Source organism: Lissotriton vulgaris, chromosome 1_2 (assembly GCF_964263255.1).
Source record: "Lissotriton vulgaris chromosome 1_2, aLisVul1.2, whole genome shotgun sequence".
Lineage (NCBI taxonomy): Eukaryota > Metazoa > Chordata > Amphibia > Caudata > Salamandridae > Lissotriton > Lissotriton vulgaris.
This window is the reverse complement of record NC_141686.1, coordinates 329,093-353,866: the sequence shown is the minus strand read 5'-3', so window position 1 is coordinate 353,866 and position 24,774 is coordinate 329,093. Positions and strand designations below refer to the sequence as shown.

Sequence of the window (24,774 nt, the reverse complement as noted above, 5' to 3'; positions counted from 1 at the left end):
TCTTATTCATTTATGTATTGCTAATTTTATATATCAGATAACATTTCTATTTATAATCGCTTCTAAGTCTATATTATCAAATGAGTTATCATATGAAATATAATATTTATGGCTGAATACTCTTAGTAATTTGTTCTAATTTCTTGAATTCTTACTTATGCATTCTTTGATTCTATGCTTAAAAAAAAAAAAAAAAGTTCGAGGTAACAGAATTTTATCGTTTTACTTTTCTTTAATACATATCCTTTCTGTAGGAATATTCTTATAATATTTGCTCACGCCAAGTTCAGATATCCTTTACTTGCCTTCAAAAGTACTGAATTGTTTCTTTTTCTTTATTTTCTTTCATATTTTTGATTGAACGCATTCATTCGCCTATAGTTGTTTATTACTCATCAACTCCATACAAAAACACTGATGTACATATAGGCATGGCTAATACTCGTCCTTTACGTGTCATAACATGGAATGTTAATGGCCTAAAGCATTATATCAAAAGGAAAAAAGTACTTTCTTATTTACAATCGAAAAAGGTAGATGTGGCTCTACTGCAAGAAACACATCTTGATGCACTAGAATCTGGTAAACTATGCAAAGAAATGGTTTGAAAGGTGTTTCACAGCAGTGTACATAGTGGACAGTCTTCAACCACAGGTCCCATCCGTAAATGTGGCGTTGCAATTCTTAATCGTAAATCTTTGCCATTTACGATATCAAAAACATGGGAAGATCCAGATGGAAGGTATTTGTTTATCAAGCTCCGCATTGTAGAAACTCATTTTTGTGTAGGTTCTGTCTAAGCTCTGACAGGAGCGAAAAAAATAATTTCATCTTCATTTGAACCATTTATTATCAGAGATAAATGCTTCACAATATCTCATAGGAGGAGATTTGAAACGGACGAGAGACACCGTTTTGGATAGAACAGGTCCTTTTGATAAGAATGACGCATCAGATAGAGCCCTTTTGAGTGACATTATGGAAGATAATGGTCTGATAGATCATTGGCGTCTTTCCCATCCAACTGATTCTGAATACACATTTACATTTCCCACGCATGGAACCCTTTCACAATTTAATTATTTTTTAATTTCTCAAAAAATGGTTCAGCTGGTGCAAGAGTCTCACATATTAGAAGCCTCAATATCTGACCACTCCCTGGCTCTCTTATCCCTAGAAACAGGATTGGCTAAGCCAGGGAATAAACCTTGGTGGATGCATATACAACACCATAAAACTCCTAAGGGTAAATGGCAACTGCAACATCTTCCAAATTACCTTTCTATTAATCAAGGCTCTGTAGACTCAGGTAGAGTCTTATGGGCTGCAGCCAAAACTACTAACCGGGGTCAACATTTGAAGGATGCAGCAATGGCCACTAAACAAAATGCTACTCAGCAGAAAGATTTGGAACATGATATTGAGACATTTACACAATTATATACTACAAAACATACTTCACAACATTGCAAATCATTAGAGCAAGCTCGTATGGCGCTAAACAGCCTCTTTACCTCCAAAGCGGAATATGCTCTACAAAAAATGAAGGGGAGACATTATGAGTAAGGTAAAAAGGCGGGAAGGCTATTAGCGGCTCAGTTGAGACAAAGGGAGGCTACCATGGCTATACCAGCCATAAGATCATCTGAAGGGAATTTATTAACTCGACCTCAAGATATCGTTATTAAATTTGCTTCTTACTGCAATCCTTATACATACCAGGAACCCAGTTAGACCAAAACAAGATGCTCTCTTTTCTTTCAGAGGTCGAACTGCCTTGTCTTTCTGTAGAGGGTAGAACACTTCTTGAAGGGCACATTACTTAGGAAGAGATATCCCAAGCCATAGCCAAACTCCCATACCATAAAGCCCCAGGGGAAGATGGCTTCCCAGCACAATTTTACAGTGGTCAGGTAAAAACATAATTGATACTTTACATGCCGCTTTGCAGAAAGCGGATAGCAAAGCTTCTTTAGGATGTATTTCAAACAAAGCAGTAATAGCAATCCTTCTTAAACCAGGAAAAGATCTGCTCCTTTGCAGTAGTTATCGTCCCACATCACTCCTCAACAGCAATATTAAAATGTTAGCAAGTATCTTAGCCTTCCGTCTTCGCAAAGTCTTGCCCTACCTAATTCATCACACTCAGGTGGGATTTGTAACCGGACGATCATCGAGGAATCATCTACGCACTTTGGCACAGACACTCCACTCAGCCAGATCTCTCCAGGAAGATGCTTTGGCTTTGTCATTTGATGCCAAAAAGGCTTTTCATCGAGTAGAAGAATGGCAATATCTCTTCACAGTTTTGGACAAATTTGGTTTGGGAACTCAATTTATAGATAAAATTAGATTATTATATCAGCATCCTACACCTCAAGTTAACAGTGCGGTTTCATTTCAGATTCATTTCCAATCTGTAGAGGAACTCGGCAGAGTTGCCCCTTTTCTCCTCTGCTGTTCCTATTAGCTTTAGAACCTCTAGCAGCAGCAATTGGTCAATCAGAAAATATAGTAGGAGTACCTCTCCCAGTAAATAACTCGAAGATTTACCTCTATGATGACGACATTCTACTCACAGGGATGTGGAATTCTAATAGCCCGCCGCCCAGGACATACTGTTTTGGGTCAAGGGCAACAAGTTGTAATGTGCATTTTGTCCTTGGGACAAGTAGGCCCAACCAACAGCACAAATCCTTTGGCTGCCAGTTTACAGTACTACATTATGGTTCAGGGAAGGGGTATTGCTCTGCTGTTAAGGTAATATTTGTATCCATGTGTTAATGCTGTTGAGACTTGCTTTTATGGTTCATTAATGGAAAGGCTTTATTATGAGGGTGAGCGCTGTGAGTAAATGTTGTTAGCTCCGACAGCACTACTGACAGTGGTACTGATGTACAAATGTGTACACACATTTTCAAAGTTTAGCAATATGAGTCTATGCATAATGCTCCCAGAATGCTCTCTGATAAGATGCAAATAGTAGCAGAAGCTTGAAAGCAAGATTCATGATTCTTTGCTTTCAAAATAAAATGTTCACAAAAAAATGCAACTAGGAAAAAAACTGTTAGCTAACGTACTGTAAAAGTTTAGGCATCTTTTCTTTGCAGCATCATTTAGTAACCTGTGTTGATGCAAGCTAGTATTTCCCAAAAATATTCAAAATGGAAAATAAGTGTAACCAGTTTCAATAAGATTATAGGAAACGTAACAATAAACAAGCATTGGCAAATCCTTATGAAATTGGTAGTCAGACTTTTGGTTATGTCAGTGCGTGACTTGTTTTGGCATGGTTTTTGTAAAGCCTTATTGGTGTGGGAGCTGCTGGGCCCTCACCATTATAACAAACATTGGTGAAAGCAAAAAGCGTTTTTAGTCTCACAATCCACACATTGCCACAGTATTTCCTGGCACTGAACAAAACTACTTTATGTGCCAATATGCTCCTTGTGAAAGAGCAGAATGCTGTCACTCACAGTGAAACCAGCCAATAGACCGAGAAAGAGAGACAGAATTTGAATAAACACAAAAGGTCATGGTTAAAGCCAGACCTAATTAGGCACCCAATTATTAAATAAAGTCTCAAAAGTGCGCCCATGGTATATGTCCTTGCAATAAGCTCAGATAATACGCTTTCATGAATTCACAATCATTTATTGGAGTAGGCCAAGAAATCGTACTCCTCGAAACTATTTGTCAACTGCGTGTTTGCCCGTTTACCTTCTCTCCAACCACTTTTTTCCCAACCTTGGAACAGGTTTTACGACTGTCATTGTCCGGGGTGAATTATCAACCTTTCTCAGTGTAGGAAAAGATTAGAGAAGAGTTGGTAAAAACAGGTTAGTAGGTTTGCATTTTTTTTTATTTAAATTTGTTTTTATTGTTGCAGTAAAGTATTTCAGTACAGAATAATCAGACCGCCGGCGTGGCTTCAACATTCGGCCACGAACAGCTATGTGTGCAACGTTTTCTTGCTATATAAAACTGGTATACATATACATGACTTCGGTGAATCAGTGCATTACAATCACGGAAAGGCTCCCGTAGGCTGAAAGGTGACGGGACGGTATCGCCATAGGGGCGATGAATAAGATCAGATGGGTACTTTCATGCCGTTACGGCGCCGGGTCCAGATCTGTATTGTGCACACAGCAGTGTTACCAGTGAACAGGGGGGTAACGAAACTGTGGGAGGGAAGCATGTAGGCGCTAGCAGGGTCTAAGTCGGGAGATAATGGCGGCGGGTGTCGAGGGGGGGGGGTTGGGGGGGGAGAAACCCATGGATGGCCGGACCTGCGAGAGGTCCGCCTAGGATAGAGGGGGCTTTTCGGGGTCCGATTCTGGGGTGGCTCACTGCAGGTGAAGGCTACCGGTCTTCTCGGGTGGGGGGAGGGGAAGGGTCAGGCGGGTCTCCAGCCTGTGTGGACTGGCGGAAGCTGTGGAGGAGCATGGCCCATTCCATGGAGATGGGAAGCTTGCGCGCGCCTTTGGCTTCTTCTTCCCTTAAAGCGTCTTCCTCCGCTGCCGCCCATTTGTTAACCGCCCCCTGCCAGTGTGCTATGGGGGGACCCTCTGGGGATTGCCAGCGCATGGTTATACATCTATTGGCTAGTAGGAGCGCTAAGGATACAAAGCGCCTATGCACCGGCTCACGTTTAGAGATGTGGAGGATGCCTAATGTACTGGATTCCCAGGTGGCTAGCGTAGTGAGACCCGTGAGTTCCAGTAGTGTGTTGTGCACCCCCTGCCAGAAAGGTTGGAGATTGGGGCAGTCCCAAAGCATGTGACGGAAGTTCGCAACTGGGGAACAGCATCTGGGGCACAGGAATGGCGTGGAGGGGTAGTACTTTTGTAATCGCGCTGGGGTGAGATATGCCCTGTGTAATAAATAATATTGAATATTTTTGAAGCGGGCATTTCTAGAAACGCGCTTAGGGGCCTCAAGAGCTTTAGTCCACTCCGAGTCGTGTAGCGCACGGCCTATGTCCTCCTCCCAAGTGGCTCGTAGGGTCGTCAGGGGGGTGTGTGAGAGTTCCCAGATGGATTTGTATAGCCATGTGACCAGGTGGCGACCCACCCCCATATGCAGGATAGTATGTATTACTGGATGCGTGTCTGGCTCGCCATTTTGGAGATTGAAATGGGGTCGGTATCCGTCGAGCAGTTGCCTGTACCTGAGGAATTGGCCTGGGGGAAGCCCGTATTCTGCGACCAGGCGGTCCAGCGGTTTCAGCTGGCCCTCCTCGAAGAGTGATTCTAGATCTGTGATGCCACAGCGGGACCAGTCGGCGAGTAGTGGGGCCGCAAAGTAGGAATCCTGCTTGGGGCCGCCTATTAGTGGCAGCAGCGGGGAGTATGGGGGTCTAGCGGGAGACAGCCGGTGAATCCGTAACATGCAACGGCGCGCTATCGTGACCTGGAGGGGGTAAGTGCGCCGCGGCTTGGTGCCCGGGAGGAGCAGGCGGGTGAGTTCCGGAGTCACGATTCTACCGGTAGGGGTAACCGTCTCCTGAGGGTAACGGTCCGCCGTCCAGTAGGACAGCCACTGGAGCTGTGCTGCGAGGAAATATGCCTCGAAGGATGGAGCTCCGAGTCCCCCCTGTGTTGTGGGGAGTTGAAGAGTTTTCAGGGCGATTCTGTGGCGGCCTGCTCCCCAGATGAGAGTTCCTAAGAGGGAATCAACGTCGCGGAAGAAGGATCTGGGTGGTATCACCGGCAGGTTTGTGAAATGGTAGAGGAGCCGGGGGAGCATCACCATTTTAGCAAGGGCTATCCGTCCTATTGGGGCCAGTGGCAGCTTATTCCAGAAGGCGACCGTCGGGCGCAGACTCTCGAGTACCTTGCGGTGATTGCCCTCAAAGATGTCTGCCGGAGAATGGTATAAGCGAACGCCGAGGTATCGGGGAGCCTCCGTGGACCATGAAAGCCTATGCGGTCCAAGGTCTATGTCTCGGGGGGGTAGGTCCGGGTGTAGGGGGTAAACCGTAGACTTGTCCCAGTTGACTTGTAGACCCGAGGCAGTCGCAAAGTCCGTCAACGTGGCCCCTATGGGGGTTAGGGCCATTTCAATGTCTCGGACATATATGAGGAGATCATCCGCGTACATGGACACGCAGTGGGTCCCGTCTGCAAGCGGCACTCCCCAGTCCATCCCCTCCTGACGCAGTCGAACCGCCAGCGGCTCGACCGCTAGCGCGAACAGGAGGGGCGATAGGGGGCAACCTTGTCTTGTGCCTCGTCGGACTGCAAATGCCGGTGAGATACGTTTCCCGATACGAACTCGAGTAGTGAGGTCGGTGTATAGGAGGCGGGTGTATGCCAGGAGCGTCGGGCCGAGATTAAGACGCCGCAGGACCGAAAATAGGTAGGGCCAGGTGAGGGTGTCAAACGCCTTCTCTAGGTCCATAATGAGGCAGGCAGCGCGGGGAAATCTGTTGCGTACTTGATCTTGGATATGGAAGACTCGGCGGAGGTTCTGGGAGGTATTCCTCCCGGGAACGAAGCCGCATTGGTCGGGGTGGACCAGCGGGCGTATGACCTGCGCATAACGATCAGCTAGGATCTTCCCCAGAATCTTACAATCAGCCGACAGGAGTGTGATAGGTCGGTATGACCCCATATGCAGCGGATCTCTGTGGGGCTTAAGAAAGGTGACAATCACGGATTCCCGTAGTGACTGGGGTAGTTTCCCCAAGTGGAGTGACGCCCCGAACACCCGTGATAGACGGGGAACTACCAGGGGAGAGAATGTTGCGTAGTATTCTAGTGGGAAGCCGTCCAGTCCCGGTGCTTTATTTCGGGACATGGCGCGTATCGCTTGGGTAATGTCCGAGGGGATTATCTTGGCGTCTAGTGTGCGCTTATCGGAGTCCGAGACCGTGGGCAGCGTCAGAGGGTCCAGAAACTGATCTACGGTAAACGCGGTACAGCATGTCGGGGCTTCGTACACTCGTGCATAATGGCGTTGGAATGCTAGGAGAATCTCCGCTTGCGATTGCACCAGTACACCCTCTGGGTTGAGAATGTCCGTGATCGGCTTGATTTCGGTGTCTTGCTTCGCCATCCAGGCCAAAAGAGCCCCGGTTTTGTCTCTGTCTTTGTGCACCCGCGAGGCATATGCCCTGAAGTTATACTTACGGAGGTCAGCGCAGGCCGTTTGGTATTCCGTTTTGGCCTCTGCCGTGAGCACGGCATGTTCCTCCGAGTCATCGGGCCGTTTAGTGAGAGCAGCTAGAGTTTGTTCCGTCTGTAAGAGCGACCGTTCTAAGGTGCGGCGGACCCCCACTATCTGTTTGATGCATTCTCCCCTCGCTACCACTTTGTACGCGTCCCACTCCACTAGTACCGATGACGCTGTGTTCTCGTTGTGCATAAAGTAGTCGCTTATGCTGGTTTTGTGCGCGTCCCTGAAGACCGGGTCCGTTAAGCAGTCTCTGGGGAGGCGCCAAGTGGGAACCGGTGGATGCGGGGGGCGCCAGGTAAGCCGCAGTATGTGGGCATCATGATCTGAGAGGATCCGTCCCAGATAATCTGTAGATGTAACCTTAGGGAGGATCGGAGCAGAGCAGAGGAAACGGTCTAGGCGGACCCGAAGATTGTGCGGAATCGAGTGGAAGGAGTAAATGCGAGCCAGTGGGTGTAGGTGTCGCCATGCATCAGTGAGCGCCCAGTGTGTGGTCCAAGCCCTGAAGAAGGCCGCCTGCCGAGGGGCCGGGGAGTGCGCGGGGGGAGGGTGTGACCGGTCCAGTGAGGGGTCTAGTGTGCAGTTAAAGTCGCCTCCCAGCACCCAAGGGACAGTGGTGAACTGGGCCAGGACGCCCGTAAGGTGATCCCAGAACCGGTCCTGATCTGTATTGGGGGCGTATATGCTGCCTAGTAGTACCCCTTGCCCATCAAGAATTCCCTCCAGAAACGCGTATCTGCTCTCCCTATCTACTACTCGTCGGAGCGCCCGGAAGGGAGTGCCAGGCCTCACCCAGATTAATGCGCCGCGTGCGAACGCTGAATATTGCGTGGCGCAAATGGTCCCTCGCCATTTGGCTTGTAGGCGAATGAGTTCAGTAACGTTGATGTGCGTCTCTTGTAAGAACGCTATGTTGGCCGACATGCGCCGTATGTAGGAGTATACAGAATAGCGCTTGCTGGGTGTGTGCAGACCCCGTACATTTAGTGTAAGGATACTAATGTCAGAGTGGGGGACAGCCATTGCTAGGGTGACGTGGTTGGGGGAGGGGCCCCTCTACAATTCCCGCGTGTCGCCTATGTGTGTGTGTCGTGTATGCTCCTGCGCGCCAAGCTTCCTTAAACGTGGGGGGGGAACCGGGGAGGTGAACAAGAACTAGAACTTCGGGTGGGTAACTGTCCCAATACTGAGGATACGTCACTGGGGGTGGCATATCCAAACTAGTGTCCCACTAGGGGAGAAGGTCAACAGTAATTTGCAGGGGTGGCAGCATGTGTCTTCGCTGGGCCTGTGCGCGGGTCGGGCTCTAGTAGGAGAAATATCTATCGCTCGCTGGCGCTTACACTTATCTAGCAGGTCAGTCTAGGCTTCTAGACGTCGCGCGTCATCACAGGCAATCAAGAAAAGGATATGTCATGTGACAGTTCAATTGTTCACGAGGAAGTGACAGGTTGGTTGGTGAGGGCAGCGTCCAGAGCTCGTGCCACAGCAAGGGGGGAGGAGATCGGGCCAAATCCCGACATGGTTCCATCGCTGTCTCGATCTTTCTCCGGGGTGAATAGGTGTGGCTGACCTTCCAAGTCCGAGGCAGGGGGTGATGAATGTAGTTCAGTGACCGCCCGCAGGGCGTCTCGTCGTTCCTGCATGATTTGGGTGAGATCGGGCGAGCCCGCCGGGGAGGACCCCTGGCTCTTGGGGTGGCCAGATCGCTCATGGTTAGCGCCACGTCTCCTGGATCGTCCGGAGTCATTATTGCGTGCCTTCCGGGGTCCGGGTTTAGGGAGCAGCGGGCAGTGAAATTCGGTCCAGTCCTGTGCGTCCGCTGCCGTGTCGAAGAAGAGGGCTGTCCCCTTGTGGATCACCTTGAGGCGGGCAGGGAACAGCAGGGAATATTGAAGTTCGTTTGCGCGGAGGCGCCTCTTGACTTCTAGAAACGTGGATCGACGTTGTTGGATCTCTCTGGCATAGTCTGGGAACACCATAACGTGTTGGTCCTCCACTTGCAGGGGGCCCGCCGTCCGGGCCGCACGAAGCACCGCATCTCGGTCCCGGAAGTGCAGAAACTTGGCCAGCATAGGCCGCGGGGGAAGACCAGGTTTGGGTGCCCGGGCCGGGACCCTGTGTGCCCTCTCGATGGAGAAGTAAGGTGACCGGTCACAGTCCGGGGTGAATGATTTAGTCCAGGATTCCATGTAGGCCAGAGGGTCTGAGTTTTCTATCCCCTCCGGCAGGCCCAGGACGCGAATGTTGCAGCGTCTCGAGCGTCCTTCCAAGTCCACTGTGCGTTCCTCCAGGGTCGCCACGCGGCGTAGGATCTCCTGCACATCTGCTGCCTGCGATTGCACCGTTGGTTGTAATTCAGTCACGATCCGCTCGCCCTCCTTCACTCTATCCGCCAGTTTACGGTGCTCATCCCGGATCAGGCTAATGTCTGTTGCCAGGGTGCCTAATCTCTCCTCCATCGATAGGCGAGACAGTTCTATTGCCGCCAGCACCTGGTCCAGCTTCGTTGATAGCGTAGGGTCGGCTTGCGACGCATTGGATTGTGCCCACGCCCTCGTCTGGGGCATCTTCTCGACAGCCGTTTCTGGGACTGCCGTCCCCTGGGTGTTCCTCGGCTTCCCCATGGGTGCTGCTGAGGGGAGGAAGGGGGGGGGGGGGCGGGGGGGTTTCCCCCCTCGGTCGTCTTGTGTCCTGCGGGTGGTAGGTCGATGTCACGTGGTATCGGCGGGTGAGTGGGTCACCACTCTGGTTCCTCCGGGTCCAAGGCGAGGTTCGTTTCACCCTGGGGGGGCCACCACCAGGGGCGTCAAGGGTGGTATGCGGTTACCGGGCCGGTGGATTCGATCGTGTGGGGGTCTCTGCACCTCACCGGGCAGGGTCCAGTGCTCACGCTGACTGGCAGGGCCAGGTCGGGTGGCGTGAGCCGGGGGAGGCGCTGACAGTGTCTCCAGTGCAAGTGGGATGCTCTCGTCCCCAAGGTGGGACTCGTGGCTGTTCCTGGTGGCAGGTCTGCACAGACTTGGGTGCTCTGGTTGGGAGGCAGCGTGCTCTGCGGCTGTCCTCGTGGGTGGATGTGAAGAGGGGGTCACCGGGGTGCCAACCGGAGATCCTCAGGGAGCAGGAGGGGAACTGGCAGGACAGCACTCACCGATGGCAGCGGCGGGGTCTCCAGAGCGCTCCTGTAGTCCGCGGTGGCAAACAGTCCGGGCTTGCGGGCCGGTCAGGTTTCCGGTAGGGACACAGCCTCGGGGCGTCGGGGCTCCGGGGTGGCGGCCGCCATCTTGGGAACAAGGGCTCCGGGGCGAAAGAGGGCTCCGTTCGGTGGTCCAGCCCTCACCTCGCTGCGCGCCCGGGTAAGTGGTATTCCACTGTTGGTGGGTCTCCCCAGGTCCACCTGGGCTTCAAGTGGGGCTCCCCACCGGCCGGGGGTGTCAGAGGTGGCTCGTCAGGGCCGGCAGCGCCCGGCGCCAGGGGGTCGTGGGAGCGCCCTCTCCCTCGCCGATGTAGATTGCAGAGTTAGTGACCGGCCGGCTGGGGTAGGTAGTATCGGCCCAGGGGGGGGGCGAGGTCCGTGCTGTTCCCGGCGCCTAGGCCTCCGTGGGCGCCATGTTAGGGTCAGGCACTCAGGCTCTCCACCCAGCTCCCAGCGCAAAGTTCTCCGGATCTCTCTGTCCGGTGGTTGTGTGGGCTGCGCACCCCTGCAGGGCCTCGTATTGGTGGGGAGGGCCCCCGCCAGGCATCGGCGTCGGGGCTCCGGGGGGGGGGGGGTGGGGGGGGGGAGCGAGTAGCACTCACCGCCCTCGAGGAGTGTCGCGGGTCCCCGGAGGAACAGCCCCGCTCCGTCGGCGCCGCCGCCGGTCCCTCGTGGTCCGCTGTGGCGGGTCGGTCGGTGTCACGGCCTGATCAGTGGAAGCGCCGGGGTTGCGGAGCCTTGGTGCAGGCGGCCGCCATCTTGCGCACCGGGGGTGTAGAGGTGGGACTGAGCGCCGTCCAAGGCGGACCCTCGAGGGCCGGATCCACAGTTTCTCCGGGATTCCCCACCGCCGCCAGCTGGCAGTGTCGTCCGTGGCCGTCGCTGAAGGTGTCGGCTGTCAGCGGGTTCCGCGTCCGAGAGACGGGGCTGCGCCCGCCATTTTCACAGCGGCGCTCGGCATCGGCAGAAGACTCCCCAGGGCGCGCTGTCCGCCTGCTGCTTCTGCAGGTCGCTTGGGGGATGCTCCAGGTCAGCACAGGTGATATGCGTGGAGGCTGAGGCTCCCGGCGATCACAGGTAATGGGCAGGATGCTAGCCCGATCGCGGAGCCTCAGCAAGACACAGCCGCCATCGTGGCTTGCTTAGCCACGCCCCCCAGGTTAGTAGGTTTGCATAGACTCAAAAATGGCACTATTGCTAACCACTACCTTCAGCCCCAGTTTGTAGATCTGGAGAAACACGGCAACATAAGATAATTGCTGGTATTCAAATCCTACTATATGAGCCCTGTGATAATCAGTGAGGTTATATCAGTGCTCTTTTATAATGAGATTGCTGCCATAATCTGTCGCCACATTACATAAAACAAAAGGGACAAGTGGATTTTGTTACAGGACAAGTAGATTTATGAAGCAACTTGCCCCATTAACAAGTAGATATTTGATTAAATTCCACATCCCTGTACTCACCATCACTGTCTTATCCAGATCTCTCCCATCAGTGCTTAAAATTATAGCAGATTTCTCCTCTTTCTCCAGATACAAAATTACTTGGGATAAGAGTGAAGCGCTTCCTATATCAGATGGAACCACAAAGGCAGCTATACAGGGTTTTCCCTTTCATTGGCAATATTCACGTTTAAAATACCTGGGTATCTTAGTAAATAAAGGAACAAATGGAATGATTGCAGACAACATAGGTCCTTTAATCGCTCGGATGCAACACGATTTTGAGAAATGGAAGATATTGGGATTATCTTTGTGGGGTAGAGTTTAAGCTGTGAAAATGGTCACATTCTCACGTTTTATATGTATACTTGAAATGCTTCTTCTTCAGATCCCTTTATCTACGCTGCATCTCATAGATTCAAAGATCAAATCCTTTATTTGGGGTTCTATAAAACCTTGTTTAGCTCTAAATAAATTAAAAGTGCATCATTCTTATGGGGGGTTGAGTCTTCCATCCATTGAACACTATACTTTAGCTTTACAACTCTCTCAAATCACGCACATGTTAACAGAAAATTCCAATACGCCGCAATGGGTGCATATAGAAAGAAATCTTTTGTTTGCAGAATTGGGTATCTCTGCCTTTTATTAAGACAGACACAGGTCGCCTTGACCCCCACAACCCTTTACTGGCTGCAATGTGCAAGACATGGCAGAGGGCACACCGTATACTGGGTTTTAATTTACATATTCATGATAAAGCACCAATTTGAAACAACACAGGAATATGTATTAAATGAAAAACGATATACTGGCACTATTGGAAAACAGCAGGTATTTTTACTTTGGATCAGCTTTTGCATAATGGAGCTTTTAAGTCTTTTGCTCAATTGACAGATGAATTTAGTCTCCCATCCCATCAAGCAGCAAACTATACACAACTCAACTTCTGCCTTAATAACATTTTAGGATCACACCCACAGATACTGCAAACTTCACCTATAGTATCCTCTTTATATACTTGGGGGAAACATAATGGAGTCACATCTGGCTTATATAAAATATTTAAATCACACTTATTTTCACAGCCATTATTAAGAGATCTCTGTATCAAATGGTAAACACGCTTGTCAGTCCTTTACAAAGATCAGGAATGGATGGATTCGTTGGAAAAAGTACTTATTTTTTAAATTTCTTAATTGGATTTTCATAATGAGACAAAACAAATGTCGCCCCACAAGGAGAACAAACAACAAACCCTGATCAACTTACTTATACTTAGCTTTTTGTGATCAAGTGTACACAGTAATCATTGAATGCAAAACATGACATTGTCTATCATATAACTATTTGGAATGTTATGGTGGTACAACATGTGTTTGAAAATTTAGGAGCTCGAGAGGCTAGATTGAAATTTTGCCTGTTTACAATTAACATGACTGGCATTGGTCTCCGGTTAAATTACACAAAGCAGGATTACTTCCACATACTAATTGCTGGAGATGTAATACTTCTGGCTGCAACATTGTTCATATTATTTGGTCCTACATAGGTCAAAGTTTACATAACTCTATACCTTTAAAATTACCCTCAACACCATCTACCATTCTTCTGCATGACTCACGAAATTCTCAACATCTTTCTAAGCCACAATGCCATCTTTTACATACTGCATTAGCCACAGCTAAAATATGTATATTAAGACAATGGAAATCTCCAACTCCACCATCTCAAGAGTCCTGGTTGATAACCATGATTCAAACTGCCTCATATGAAAGAGTCATTTATAACTTAAAAGACCAAACTGACCTCTTCAATCAAGTATGGGCTCCTCTTTCGCAAACAAATGATGTCGATGTTGGAAATGCCATTGTCAATCCTATGCTGAATACTCAAACAAATTAATTTATTTGTGCTAACTTTTCTTCTCTTTTCTTTGCTCCTGTATTATTATACTATCTTTATACCTCATTTCCTCTTTCAGTTCTGTTGATAAAGATAAGAATAATATAGTTAGGAAATGTGGTGGTTTCAATGTATATCTTGTTACTACATAATTTTCTTAAGGAGCAGGAAAATCTTAAAATATTTTATCATACTGCTATAATATTATTTTAGATATATTTAATCCTTCTATTTATCTTCTTAACATGTGCTAAAATGTCATTTAACAATTTTAATAATCCTACTCAGTAATATATCATTCTAATTGGCTTTTATTACTCAGCTATTTAATATTGTAATCTTTCTTTTGAATTTTGTAGGTTTATTTATCTTAAATATTCTTTGTTTTTTCTCGACTTTAGATTTATATTTACTACCCATATTTTCATTCATGTATCAATTAACTTATGCTTCAATGAAGATATGTTGATATTTTATGTCTCGAGAATTTAGGTTATTTATATATTTATACATCTGCTTATACCTAATGTCAGCTACTGTTTCAACTTACATATGTATTGTATTTATAAAATGTTAATAAAAAATTTCAACACAAAAAAAAAAGTCTGAGAGGACAGTTATGTTGAGGCTTAAAGGAAGCACACGTAAGATAAGTTAGAACTAAGTTCAAGTCCCACAGGGGCATTACGAAGGGAACGGGAGGAAAATGAGGAGTAATGCCCTTAAGGAAGCGATTTACAACAGGGGACTTTAAAAAGAAGGCTGATCAGGAAACCTAAGAAAGGCTGAAATGTAGCCCTTCAGAGTGCCCAGAGCAGAGCCCTGCTGGACCAAAGAAAGGAGGAACAAGAGAACCTCAGAAAGAGGGGCATAACATGGATCCACAGCCTTTGCTGTGCACCATGCCACACATTTGTTCCATCTTAAGGCGTGTATCGTCTTAGTGAAGAGACACCTGGCTGTCAAGATGACATCACAGACTTTGGGAGGAAGGTCAAAAGCTGTCAACTGTTGCAGCTCAATCTCCATGCAAGTAGATGGAGGCTGGACAGGTTCGGTGGAGGACCGTCCCCTGCTGCTGCGATAGAAGATCCTCCCAAAGAGGCAGTCTGATCGGAGGATCTATAACCATGTGTAACAGCTGGGGATACCAGACTCTTCGTGCCCAATCCAGAGCCACAAGAATGACTTGGGCCTGGTCGCGCTTGATCTTCTTTAGCACTCTGGGCAGAAGTGGTATAGGCGGGAAGGCGTATAGAAGACAGCAACTCCACTTGCGGCGAAAAGCATCGCCGAGCGAGTGGCACCCTGGAAATTCCAACGTGCAGAATTGCTGACATTGTGCGTTCTCTTCGGTAGCAAATAGATCTAACCAAGGCTCTGCCCACTGCTGAAAGAGACCTTGCAACACCTCTGAGTGAAGACGCCATTTGTGATCCCCCATGCACTTGCGACTGAGTTAATCCGCCCTGGCGTTCTGAGAACCTGCCAGGTGTCACCACCGGCATCTTCACACTATCGCTGCGGGACAAGTCCAGAGTCAACATCTCCTGTAACCTTTGAGGAATGAGCCACTGCTTCAGGGACAGGGCTCCTGCCCTGCGTCAGTGCTGCCACTGCATGCAGGGCTTCCACCCTCCCTCTCTCTCTCAGTTTGGGATGATGTCGGTTTCTTGGGGACTCCCTTCCGGCAGCATCTCCGGGAGCACTTCCCAAGCTCTGCTGGTTTCCTTGATTCGACTCCAGGGCCTGCGGACCAGGAGACCCTGGGCTTATAGGGCTCAATCCAGTCCCAGGGCTCCCACAGAAGTGGGTGGTGCCCTCCAACATGATCCGCAAGCGAGCCAAGAACATCAGGGAGTATTTTAGACCTTCCTCCCACAGGGCCCTTTTAACCTCCAGGAAGGAGGCCCACCTCTTTTGCACTTCCAGGGTGTAGTCTAGCGTAAAGGGAAACCTCACTGTTATCCACTGTGTAGGGATCCTCTGTGCGTACCTTCTGTAACAGTAGGTCTTTATCCTGGAAGTGAAGCAAGCGGGCCACCACCGGTCTCGTGGGTGCCCAGGTGCTGGGGGCCTAGCCGGGACCCTGATGGCCCTCTCAAGAGATTAGAAAGGTGAGAGGCCCTCAGGCGCCACCACAGTACACAGCTATTGCTCCAAATATGCCACCATGTCATTGCTCTTGTTTCCCTCCGGCATGCCCAAAACCTGAACATTGTTCTGGTGGTTGCACCCCTCCGCATCTCGGCTCTCCATTCCAAAACACCCACCCTGCTGAGAGGGTCTCCACATGCTGGTTCAGGACTTCTTGCGCATGGGACATCTCAGAAACGTGGACTTCTACATCCTTCACTTTCTCAGAGAGCTTTTTATGCTCCTCTCGCAAAAGACTCAACCCTACCGCCACTATGCTGATGTCTTGGTAGAGAGTAGCTTTCGTGTCTGCTAGGGCCTCCAATATCTTGTCCAATTGCTGCTGTATCGGGGAATCCGCAACTGGTTGCAATTATTCATGGGCACCGTCATCCGGGTCTTGCGCAACTCCGGCCTGCCAACCCCGGGGCTTGCCCATGGCACTGGCTGCACTCACAAGGATGAAAAACGAAAGCCTCAAACTGAAGTGTTATCATGCACTGCATTTAATATGATGCATGGGGGTAAACGGAGTGCTGGGATGTGAGGCAGTGTGCACCCACCCTCCTCCTGACTGATTTACTGAATATTCACATCAATTATTTTGTTAACTGTGCCAAAAGAAACGTTACACCCACTGTGCATTAGCGTACCAAGGGTGCCATGGACCCACGTGAAAACAAAATAAATGCCCCCGCCCCCTTACCACAGTTTGGTAATAAAATGCGGCCTCATGGGGTCCAAAGGGCCCGTCACACCCATCAGCACCTGTTCCATGGTACCCCCAGTACTATTGATAGCTCCTGCCCTGAAACTGCGAGCTGTCTGTGCCTACTTATAAGTATTTCCATATCAATCCAGTACGTCAGTGGGAAACGTTCCCTTTCTGTAAATTTAGTTGATTTAAATTGCAAAATAAAATTTCAAAGTAAATGAACTGGAGAGTCGTTTTTACTAAACAGTTTCCTCTGTCTAGATTTTTAGTCACAAGATCAAATTTTCAGCCTTCGCACAGAAATGAAGCTCAAATATCTGATTGTCTACTTTATCAGGCTGCCTGCCTTTCCTCTGGTTTACATGATCAGATCTATGGTGGGGTTTGGCAGCATTTACTAAGAAACAGATCTAACTGGCTGATCGCTGCCCCAAACCTAGATATTCATTAACACTTCAACTACTGAAACCAATTGCACAAATTTCACTGCCAATGCTGAAAGTAGAATCAGGAGCCACCAATCACAAACACCAGCCTAATGAACCTCTATTTTAATTCATTAAAAGCAGTCAAGCAACAACCACAACTGATGGGCCACCTTAAAATCCACTATAACTGCAGCAAGTTTACTTAAACATATAATGCAAATAATAACAACAAACAGTTCAGGTCAGAAGTGTTGTCTGACCTCCATTGGTCTCGCTTGATGCTTTATCCTTGGAAAGCATCAACCTTCGCTGTGTACAAATCCCAAATAAATCAGGATCGTTTGGAGCTTAGCCACCCAATATTTTGAGGAGAATATATTTCTTACATGTTTTTTCTAGCAAATTATTGTATATGATATAAATTTGGGCCCTCGTGTTGGACTTCCTTTGATCACAAAACCCTAATTATTTCAACTGGAAGTTTTCATTACATATTGTTCTGTCTAAGATACCCTTAAAAAGACCTTTGCAGAGTGCCCATGCCAGAGTCTCTCTTCCATTGTGCTTATGCATTCTAGACACATGTAGGATAGCCCTCATACCTACTCGTTTTACATATGGAACTTTTACGAAAACCCCATAATGTAACATCAATGGCATACCATTCTAACACTTTTGAACCATCTTGCAGCATAAAGGGGATGCATTTTTAGGTCATCATGCTTATAGTATAAAGCTGTGTACCATAACTGCCTGACCTATCTATCATACAAACTGTTAGCCCTAGGGAGGAAGTGAAACCAAATAAGTAAATAAGAGTTAGTGCTTGAAATCCTCAAACTCAGTGAACAGAAAACATGGATTCAGACACTCTAGGGAAGCACCAAGAATATGCAATAACATCCCTGTTGAACCAAGAACACTTGATTAAAAGAGTTATTTTAACCCATTAATGCCCCTTATTTCATTCAGGAGCTGGCGAACCCATTTATCTTATTACAAAGACCAAATTGATTTATATGGGGCTCTTCTATAAGAGTGTCCAGTTTATTTCTATAAATACGCAAATATACTTTCTAGTTGATGTGTGTAAATATGTACACTGTGTCTTTTGCTGCCCAACTCAATTGCACTAATAGTATTTTACGGCACACCCCCACTGGGATCTGAATCTGTGACCATGAGCTCAAACACAGATGCCTGCAGTTGATGCATTAGGGCACTGAGTTTCAGACTATCACTTGCTATCACTATAACCTTCTCAACAAAACAGGCAGTTCCACAGCACTCTAAAAAACATGGCAAATCGCTCACCTTGAGGAGTTAATTCACATCTCTACTTACACCTCTTCACACCAATCGACCTAGACGTCAATCTGAATTGAATGCTCTTAAATGCATGCCTTTAATCATGAATCTATTGCTATCGTCTGTTAATCTCTTTACGACAAACCTGCTTCTCCGCCCTTTGTGTTATATTCAAACAAGAGGACCTCACAATATTACTTAAAGGCAGATTTCGAAACATGGTGGTGAACTTGGACGAGTCAGCAAATCTTCATACACGAGTGACCCCCAAATTGGGGACACTCTTGTTGGAGATTAACATTTATTTCATTTTCTGAGGAATCAAAGTTAATTTATGGCCCACATGGCCGCAATTACATTTTCATTGAACATCTAAAATACTGTATCAGCTCAATACCCCTATTTTTTCTTTGAAAATCCTGATGAAATATCTTAATATTCACTGTAACAATCCTAACCTCTTCTGCCAACAGCTTAGTAAAATTCAGCATCCTACGTTGTTGCATAACGTGGTAATATCCAAGGCTCGATCCTGGCCCCAGGTAATTGCAAGTAACCTTCAGCATTTGGGCTGCTGAGACTTGTCATCCTACTCAAAACAAAATTTGTCTTAGTCATCTAAAACATTTGGCTACCCTACCTTCACTGAGTGTTATTTAGAGAGTGCTGACCTTCTAACGCTGATTTTTACCTGCAATAGTGAACTATTAAACATTAGCTCCTCCTTCTGAAAGTCTGATGACAAAAAAGGAGCAATCTGGACCTCAAGCAATCTAAACTCAGAAAATCCCTAAACAATAAGGCAGAAAAAATGTGGAGATAACCGAAAACACCCAACACGGAAGTGTCTGAGTATAGGTAACTAATCAGTGTAATCAAACCCCTTTATGCTGCTAAATTGGTGGATAAATATCGCCACTGTGGAGAGAACTTCAATTATTTACATCCTCTCATGCTCAGCAGAAATGGCCGCCAACATTGCCTTCGCCTCCTCTGAATGTGTGAATCTGTCCTAAAATGTAAATGAAATATATTGAGCTTGAAATGACTGACATCTCTCATTGTAAAACTTCATGACGTTCCATGTTCCAGTCTCTGGAGTCCCAACTACATTACGCTTTCATCCTTCAAACCTATTTAATGCACAGGTGATGCAACTATCACATTTGGTGAAGAAGAGTTCTAGTGCTTTCGTTTTGTTAATCCTCTAAACCCTCAATGCATTTCTATTCTAATGCATCTTCACCACAACTTTAAATGCTGGTGTTTAAGCATTTCTTCTGAGGAAGGTCATTATGGATCCCTAGGATCTCTGAAACTTGACCTCCATTTTTTTTAGGATAAGTTGTTGGTTGCTGTTTAACTAGCTTTTATATTACTAGCTACAGTTATCTAAATTCGGTTGAGTTACTGTACTGGGGTGTATTTCAGAGACTGAGACAATATTGTGGCTGGATAGTATTCTGCTAGTCTGGGACAATAGAGATGTTTGCAGATGATCCTAGTAGATAGTATAAATAATAGATATTGTTAGACATGGCTTGTCCAGCAGGTTTACCCCCAGACTTGTTGCTTTTTGGTCTATTGTTTTCTACACTTTTTGTTGTTGGTTTAAGGACTCTGGGGACTTTAGCACTGCTATTCAGTGCTAAAGTACATATGCTCTCTGTGTAAATTGTTATTATGGATTGGTGTTTCCATAATTGGCTTATTTGATATTAAGTCCCTAGTACAGTGTACTGTGTGTGCCCAAGACCTGAAAATCAAATGCTGCTAGTGTGCCTGTAGCACTGATTGTGCCACTCACACAAGCAGCCTTGAAAAAGGTTCTCAGACCTGCCTCTGCAGTGTCTGGGCACAGTCTCTACTGCCATGTTGACCTAGCAAGTGCACCCACTTGCCAGGCCCTAATGTTTACTTACATGCAAGTAAACCCTAAGGAAGGCCCAAGGTACCCCTGTGGGTAGGGTGCAGTGTATGTGAAAGGAAGGACATGTACTGATGTGTGCGACATGTCCTGAAAGTGAAATACAGTGTATTTTGTGTTTCACTATTGAATGGCTATCTGTCCCAAAGGATAGAATGGGAGGTTATTCATAACAACTTAGAAATAGAACTTCTCATTGGGACAAGATAGAAAGATGGAGTTAGCATGCATTTTTATATTGTGAGTTTGAAAATACCACTTTTAGAAAGTGCCTCCTGTTCTTAAGTCTCAGGGACACAAAGACTTCACCAGCAGCTCCCCTGAACTCCTTTGCTGGAAGTTCTCTCCTGTCACAGGTGCCTGTTCCTGTGTTGGGCTTCTGTGGGTTGTTCCTGCTGCTGGGAAAAGAGACGCAACTAAAGAAGCGTGACGCATATGCACCCGCTTCCGATGCAACACCACTGTGCCGCAGAAGAAACCGAAACAGCACCTGCCTGCAGCTGCAGAAATCGCTGCACCTCAAATCTTGTGCACCAATCTCCGAAGTCCAAGATCACAGCACCAATTCCATCACAAGCCCTGCTGTGCGACTCCCAGAACCACCACATCGTGGGGCCGCGGCTGGAAAGATCAACGCAGTGGCAGCACTGTTGCATCGAGAACCAACGCATCCCTGAATCCCCAAGCATCACACCGGGGCAGCAAGTCTACAACTACGCCAGGGCCACAGTAAGATACCAAACCATCACCTCGCCACACAGTAGGAAACCAATGCATCACCTCCTCTTCAGTAAGTATCGGACGCATCACCTCCCCTGCGTGGCCCTATGGAACCCACGCGTGACCTCTCCTGGAGCAAGAAACCGACATCACCTTCCTGGTGCATAAGGAACCGATCCATCAATCCCTGTGGTTGTTTTGTTAATCATTTTGACACATCTAAGGTACTTTGAGTTGAAAGTGTAGCATCTATAGTTTGCTATGGCCTTTTAAAAGTCACATCTGGATAACTGTATGTTGAATTTGTATCGTTTTTGATCTTTATGTAAACCAAACAAGATTACCTATTTTTCTAAACTGGTGTGGTGTACATTTGTAGTGTTTTCACTGAATAACTGTGTGCACAAATGCTTTATACTGCCTCTGAGATAAGCTTGTCTGCTCGTGCCAAGCTACCAAGGGGGTGGACAGATGTTATTTTAGAAGTGTATCCCCCTTACCCTGACTAGGAAGAAGGGTCCCTACTTGGACAAAGGTGCAAACCATTGCCAACAAGAGACCCCCATTTCTACCAGATATGCAGCACCCAGCATATTAATAAGAACTCTTAGCTATCTTTATCCACGCAGCCAGCCTCCTAACAGAAATACCCTTCATTGATATTGTAATTGCCCTAGGGAAATTTTTAAAGGTGACCCAGAGTGCACTGAGAACCAAGGGAAAAATGTAGTACTGTATGAAGTTTTACTGACTGAAATTGTGACAATGGTAAGAAAAGTAAATAGGTTTTTAACTTTTATAACATGCTTTAAGGTATTTGTAATTTTTACTGGTGATTAATATTTTATAGTTGTGGACTTTGTATTTTTGAAAATGAAATGTAGAATTGCTTTTAAAGAATAACATTTTAAAAATAAGTATAGGTATTTATTGTATACACCCCCTTATTGCGTTATGCTCACTGCTTGTTTGTTTAAAGACTACGGTCATAATAAACATACATTTTGACTTTGACTTTGACACACAGATCGGGATCAGTGGAGTGGTTTGGAGTCTATTCTCTTCCTTCTTCTTAGTACACAATTAGAAATATTTGAGTCCTTCAGATCTTTAGAACCCAACTTTCCTTTTGAGGGCCCACAGTTTCTGTTCTGTTCAACAACTATATAAAACTGCGGGTAACTACAGAACTCATGGCAGACCTACATTGGACAATGGACAGATCATAGCCCGTTTTACCAGACAGCTTTACCTCTGGTGGCATGACCTCCTTGAAATACTATTTGGATGCCTTCTGATTATAGGATGGTTTCAATCTTGGTCACTCGTAAAAGCTATACTTCAGGAGCAACAAAACACATTACATTGCTTTCATCCTAATCAACCTTCACGGTTTTCTTCTAAAAGCCATTATTGCTATCACGATTTCAAGACTTCAAACCTGCCTGCTTGAGTCAACTTACATATAGTAAAGCAAATCTTATTTGGGAAAATCAAGATAAAAAATGAAAAAGTGAAAGGAAAGCTTTCTGCTACTTCACTATCAGAATAAGTAAGGATCCCCAAAAAAGATCACATATCCATTATCTTCCCGTTTCAACGTGTGCTACTATAGCTTCATTCATACTTAAAGGTGAGGACTGTTGCCAACTCTAAGAGTTGGAATGAACATTTATTTAGTCGTTATCACAGCCAAATGTTTTACTGGCACTATTTTGCAAAAAAGAAAAATAGTAATCTTGATATGGCAAGATGAAATTAGAGCACATGTTTTTTCAAAAAGTTGTTAACCACAGGATACAACATAGTTAAGTAAATAAAATAAATACATGGTTATTCTGAAAACAAACAGCAAACTATTTTCCAAAGAATTAAGAAAAGATGAGAAAAGAAAGCAGACCTTCACTTTGGGGTCCTATGCTGTACATGCTGAATCCACGCACACTGGTTGGTCCTCCAAGGTAAAATCTAGAGGAGAGCAAAGGGAGACCAACTTAAATTTGACACAGAGAATAAATAATTAGATTTCCCTACAGAATGAGATTTGTTATCTGAATATGGCTCCTGCTTCTGAGGCCATTCAAACTTGGGGCGTGGCCATGCTTTTACTCACAAATAGGGTAGTGGTTATTACTAAGATTTCACACACAGTTGGGGTTTTAACTGTTGCTTAGTTTCACAACTAGTGTCGTGGTGCCACTAATGGTTTACATCAAAGGTCTATGGTGTTGCCAAAGTTTCACACAAAGTTAGAGTTAGGCTGCTGCTTATGGCTCGTGCAGGTAAGACTGAAGATGATGCACAAGTAAAACTTTACACTGATTTTTGAGGAGTTTGCAAAGGTTTCAATCGATGTCAATTACCACCAGGGCTAGGATGGTGGGGGGAGAGTTGCAAAATTGTAATTTACTTTGCAGGTTAAAATAGTCTGCTAACACTTCTGACACAATAAAAGATTGCATAGCTAAGATTTCACTCAGAGTCTGGGTTAGGAGTACTGCTACGGTTCGAGTCAGTGTTATGGGTGCTACCAATGAAGGGTGGGAAGGAGATGCTAAGATTCACTTAACTATTCTGTTGCCACTGTAAAATGTGGTGCAACACACTCAGATCCTTAGTGACCCAGAACTTTCATCTTCTCAATCTTGTTTCAGCCTGAAAAACCTTCAGCCACAAACCATCTCAGCCTCAGACACACTGAGCAGCACATACAGTGGCAGCTATACAGACTTCTTGTATACAGCCAAGTCTGCAAGTTTAGTTTTTCAAGACAGACTGAGTAGACCGAAAGATGCGATCAAAAGATGGAAAATGTTTTTCAAGCAGAGTGTAATGTAGGTGCTGTCTCTAATGTCAAAGGCAGATCCTGAAGCAACATCTTTTCCACAAAGCCTTTGTAGTGCCTCTGCCAGTAGTGTCAGTTTTAGTCACTTGACCCTAACACAATCTTAAAGGAAGGAGTATGAGTGAGAGCGAATGTTATTCTTCAGAGCAACATTCCATCTGACTCGCATATTACATGGCCCCTCTGTTACTTTGCCCTACAACCACATTGCCCAACCACTACATCCAGGTTCTACTACAGCAACCTAAGTAAATAAAATCATTTACTTGGGGGGCTGGGCTATAAACAAAAATTAATTTAAATTTGATGAATTAACTACATATATTAAAACATTAAACCAAATGAAATTTGAATTAAAGATACTGGGGACAAGCGTAATTAAAATACATATAATTATTTATATAAACTATTCCACTTCAAATACACCAATTACAAATACATCCAATAAATTACATTAGTCACCACCACATTATTGAACTGTATGTAACAACTAATATAATCATACACCCTATTTGCCAGACACTGATGGTACCCACCCAAAACTATATTGAATACCATGGTGGCTAAAATTATTAGTTTTGGGTACCAGGAAGTCCTTTTTATGTACAGAAAATGCCTTCAGGGTAGGTCGTAGTCCATTGCCAAAGTCTACCAGGTATCCTTCCTCCCAGAAGGCTCCATTCTGACCACTTCAACATGGCAGAACCCCTCTATCCGCATGCAGAGCTTCCTAGCCCAACTGAAAGGTGTGGCTACCAAGGGATTACAAGCCCCAGAAAAAACGGTTTGAGAACTGGCTTTCCCTCTCTGCCACTAGTTCTAGCCTGTCTACCTAAACAATAGGGGCATGATACGCGAGCTCCGCATTTAGACACGGGCTATCGTTGAAGGTTTCTCCCTTTCGGCCCTTGTCTGCATACGGGGTAGCAGTGACGGTGTCTGAGGTGAGTGGCGCCCGACAAAT

The 24,774-nt window shown here is 46.3% G+C and overlaps 1 protein-coding gene across 1 annotated transcript in view; it reads right to left on the bottom strand.

Annotated features, from left to right (window-relative positions):
• The window catches only part of SAMM50 (SAMM50 sorting and assembly machinery component), a 199,078-nt gene that overhangs the window by 31,228 nt on the left and 143,076 nt on the right, over nt 1-24,774 (bottom strand). Inside the window, exon 12 of the mRNA XM_086952726.1 lies at nt 22,866-22,933. Coding sequence (XP_086808852.1) covers nt 22,866-22,933 — 68 coding nt within the window. The remainder of the gene's footprint in view (nt 1-22,865; nt 22,934-24,774) is intronic.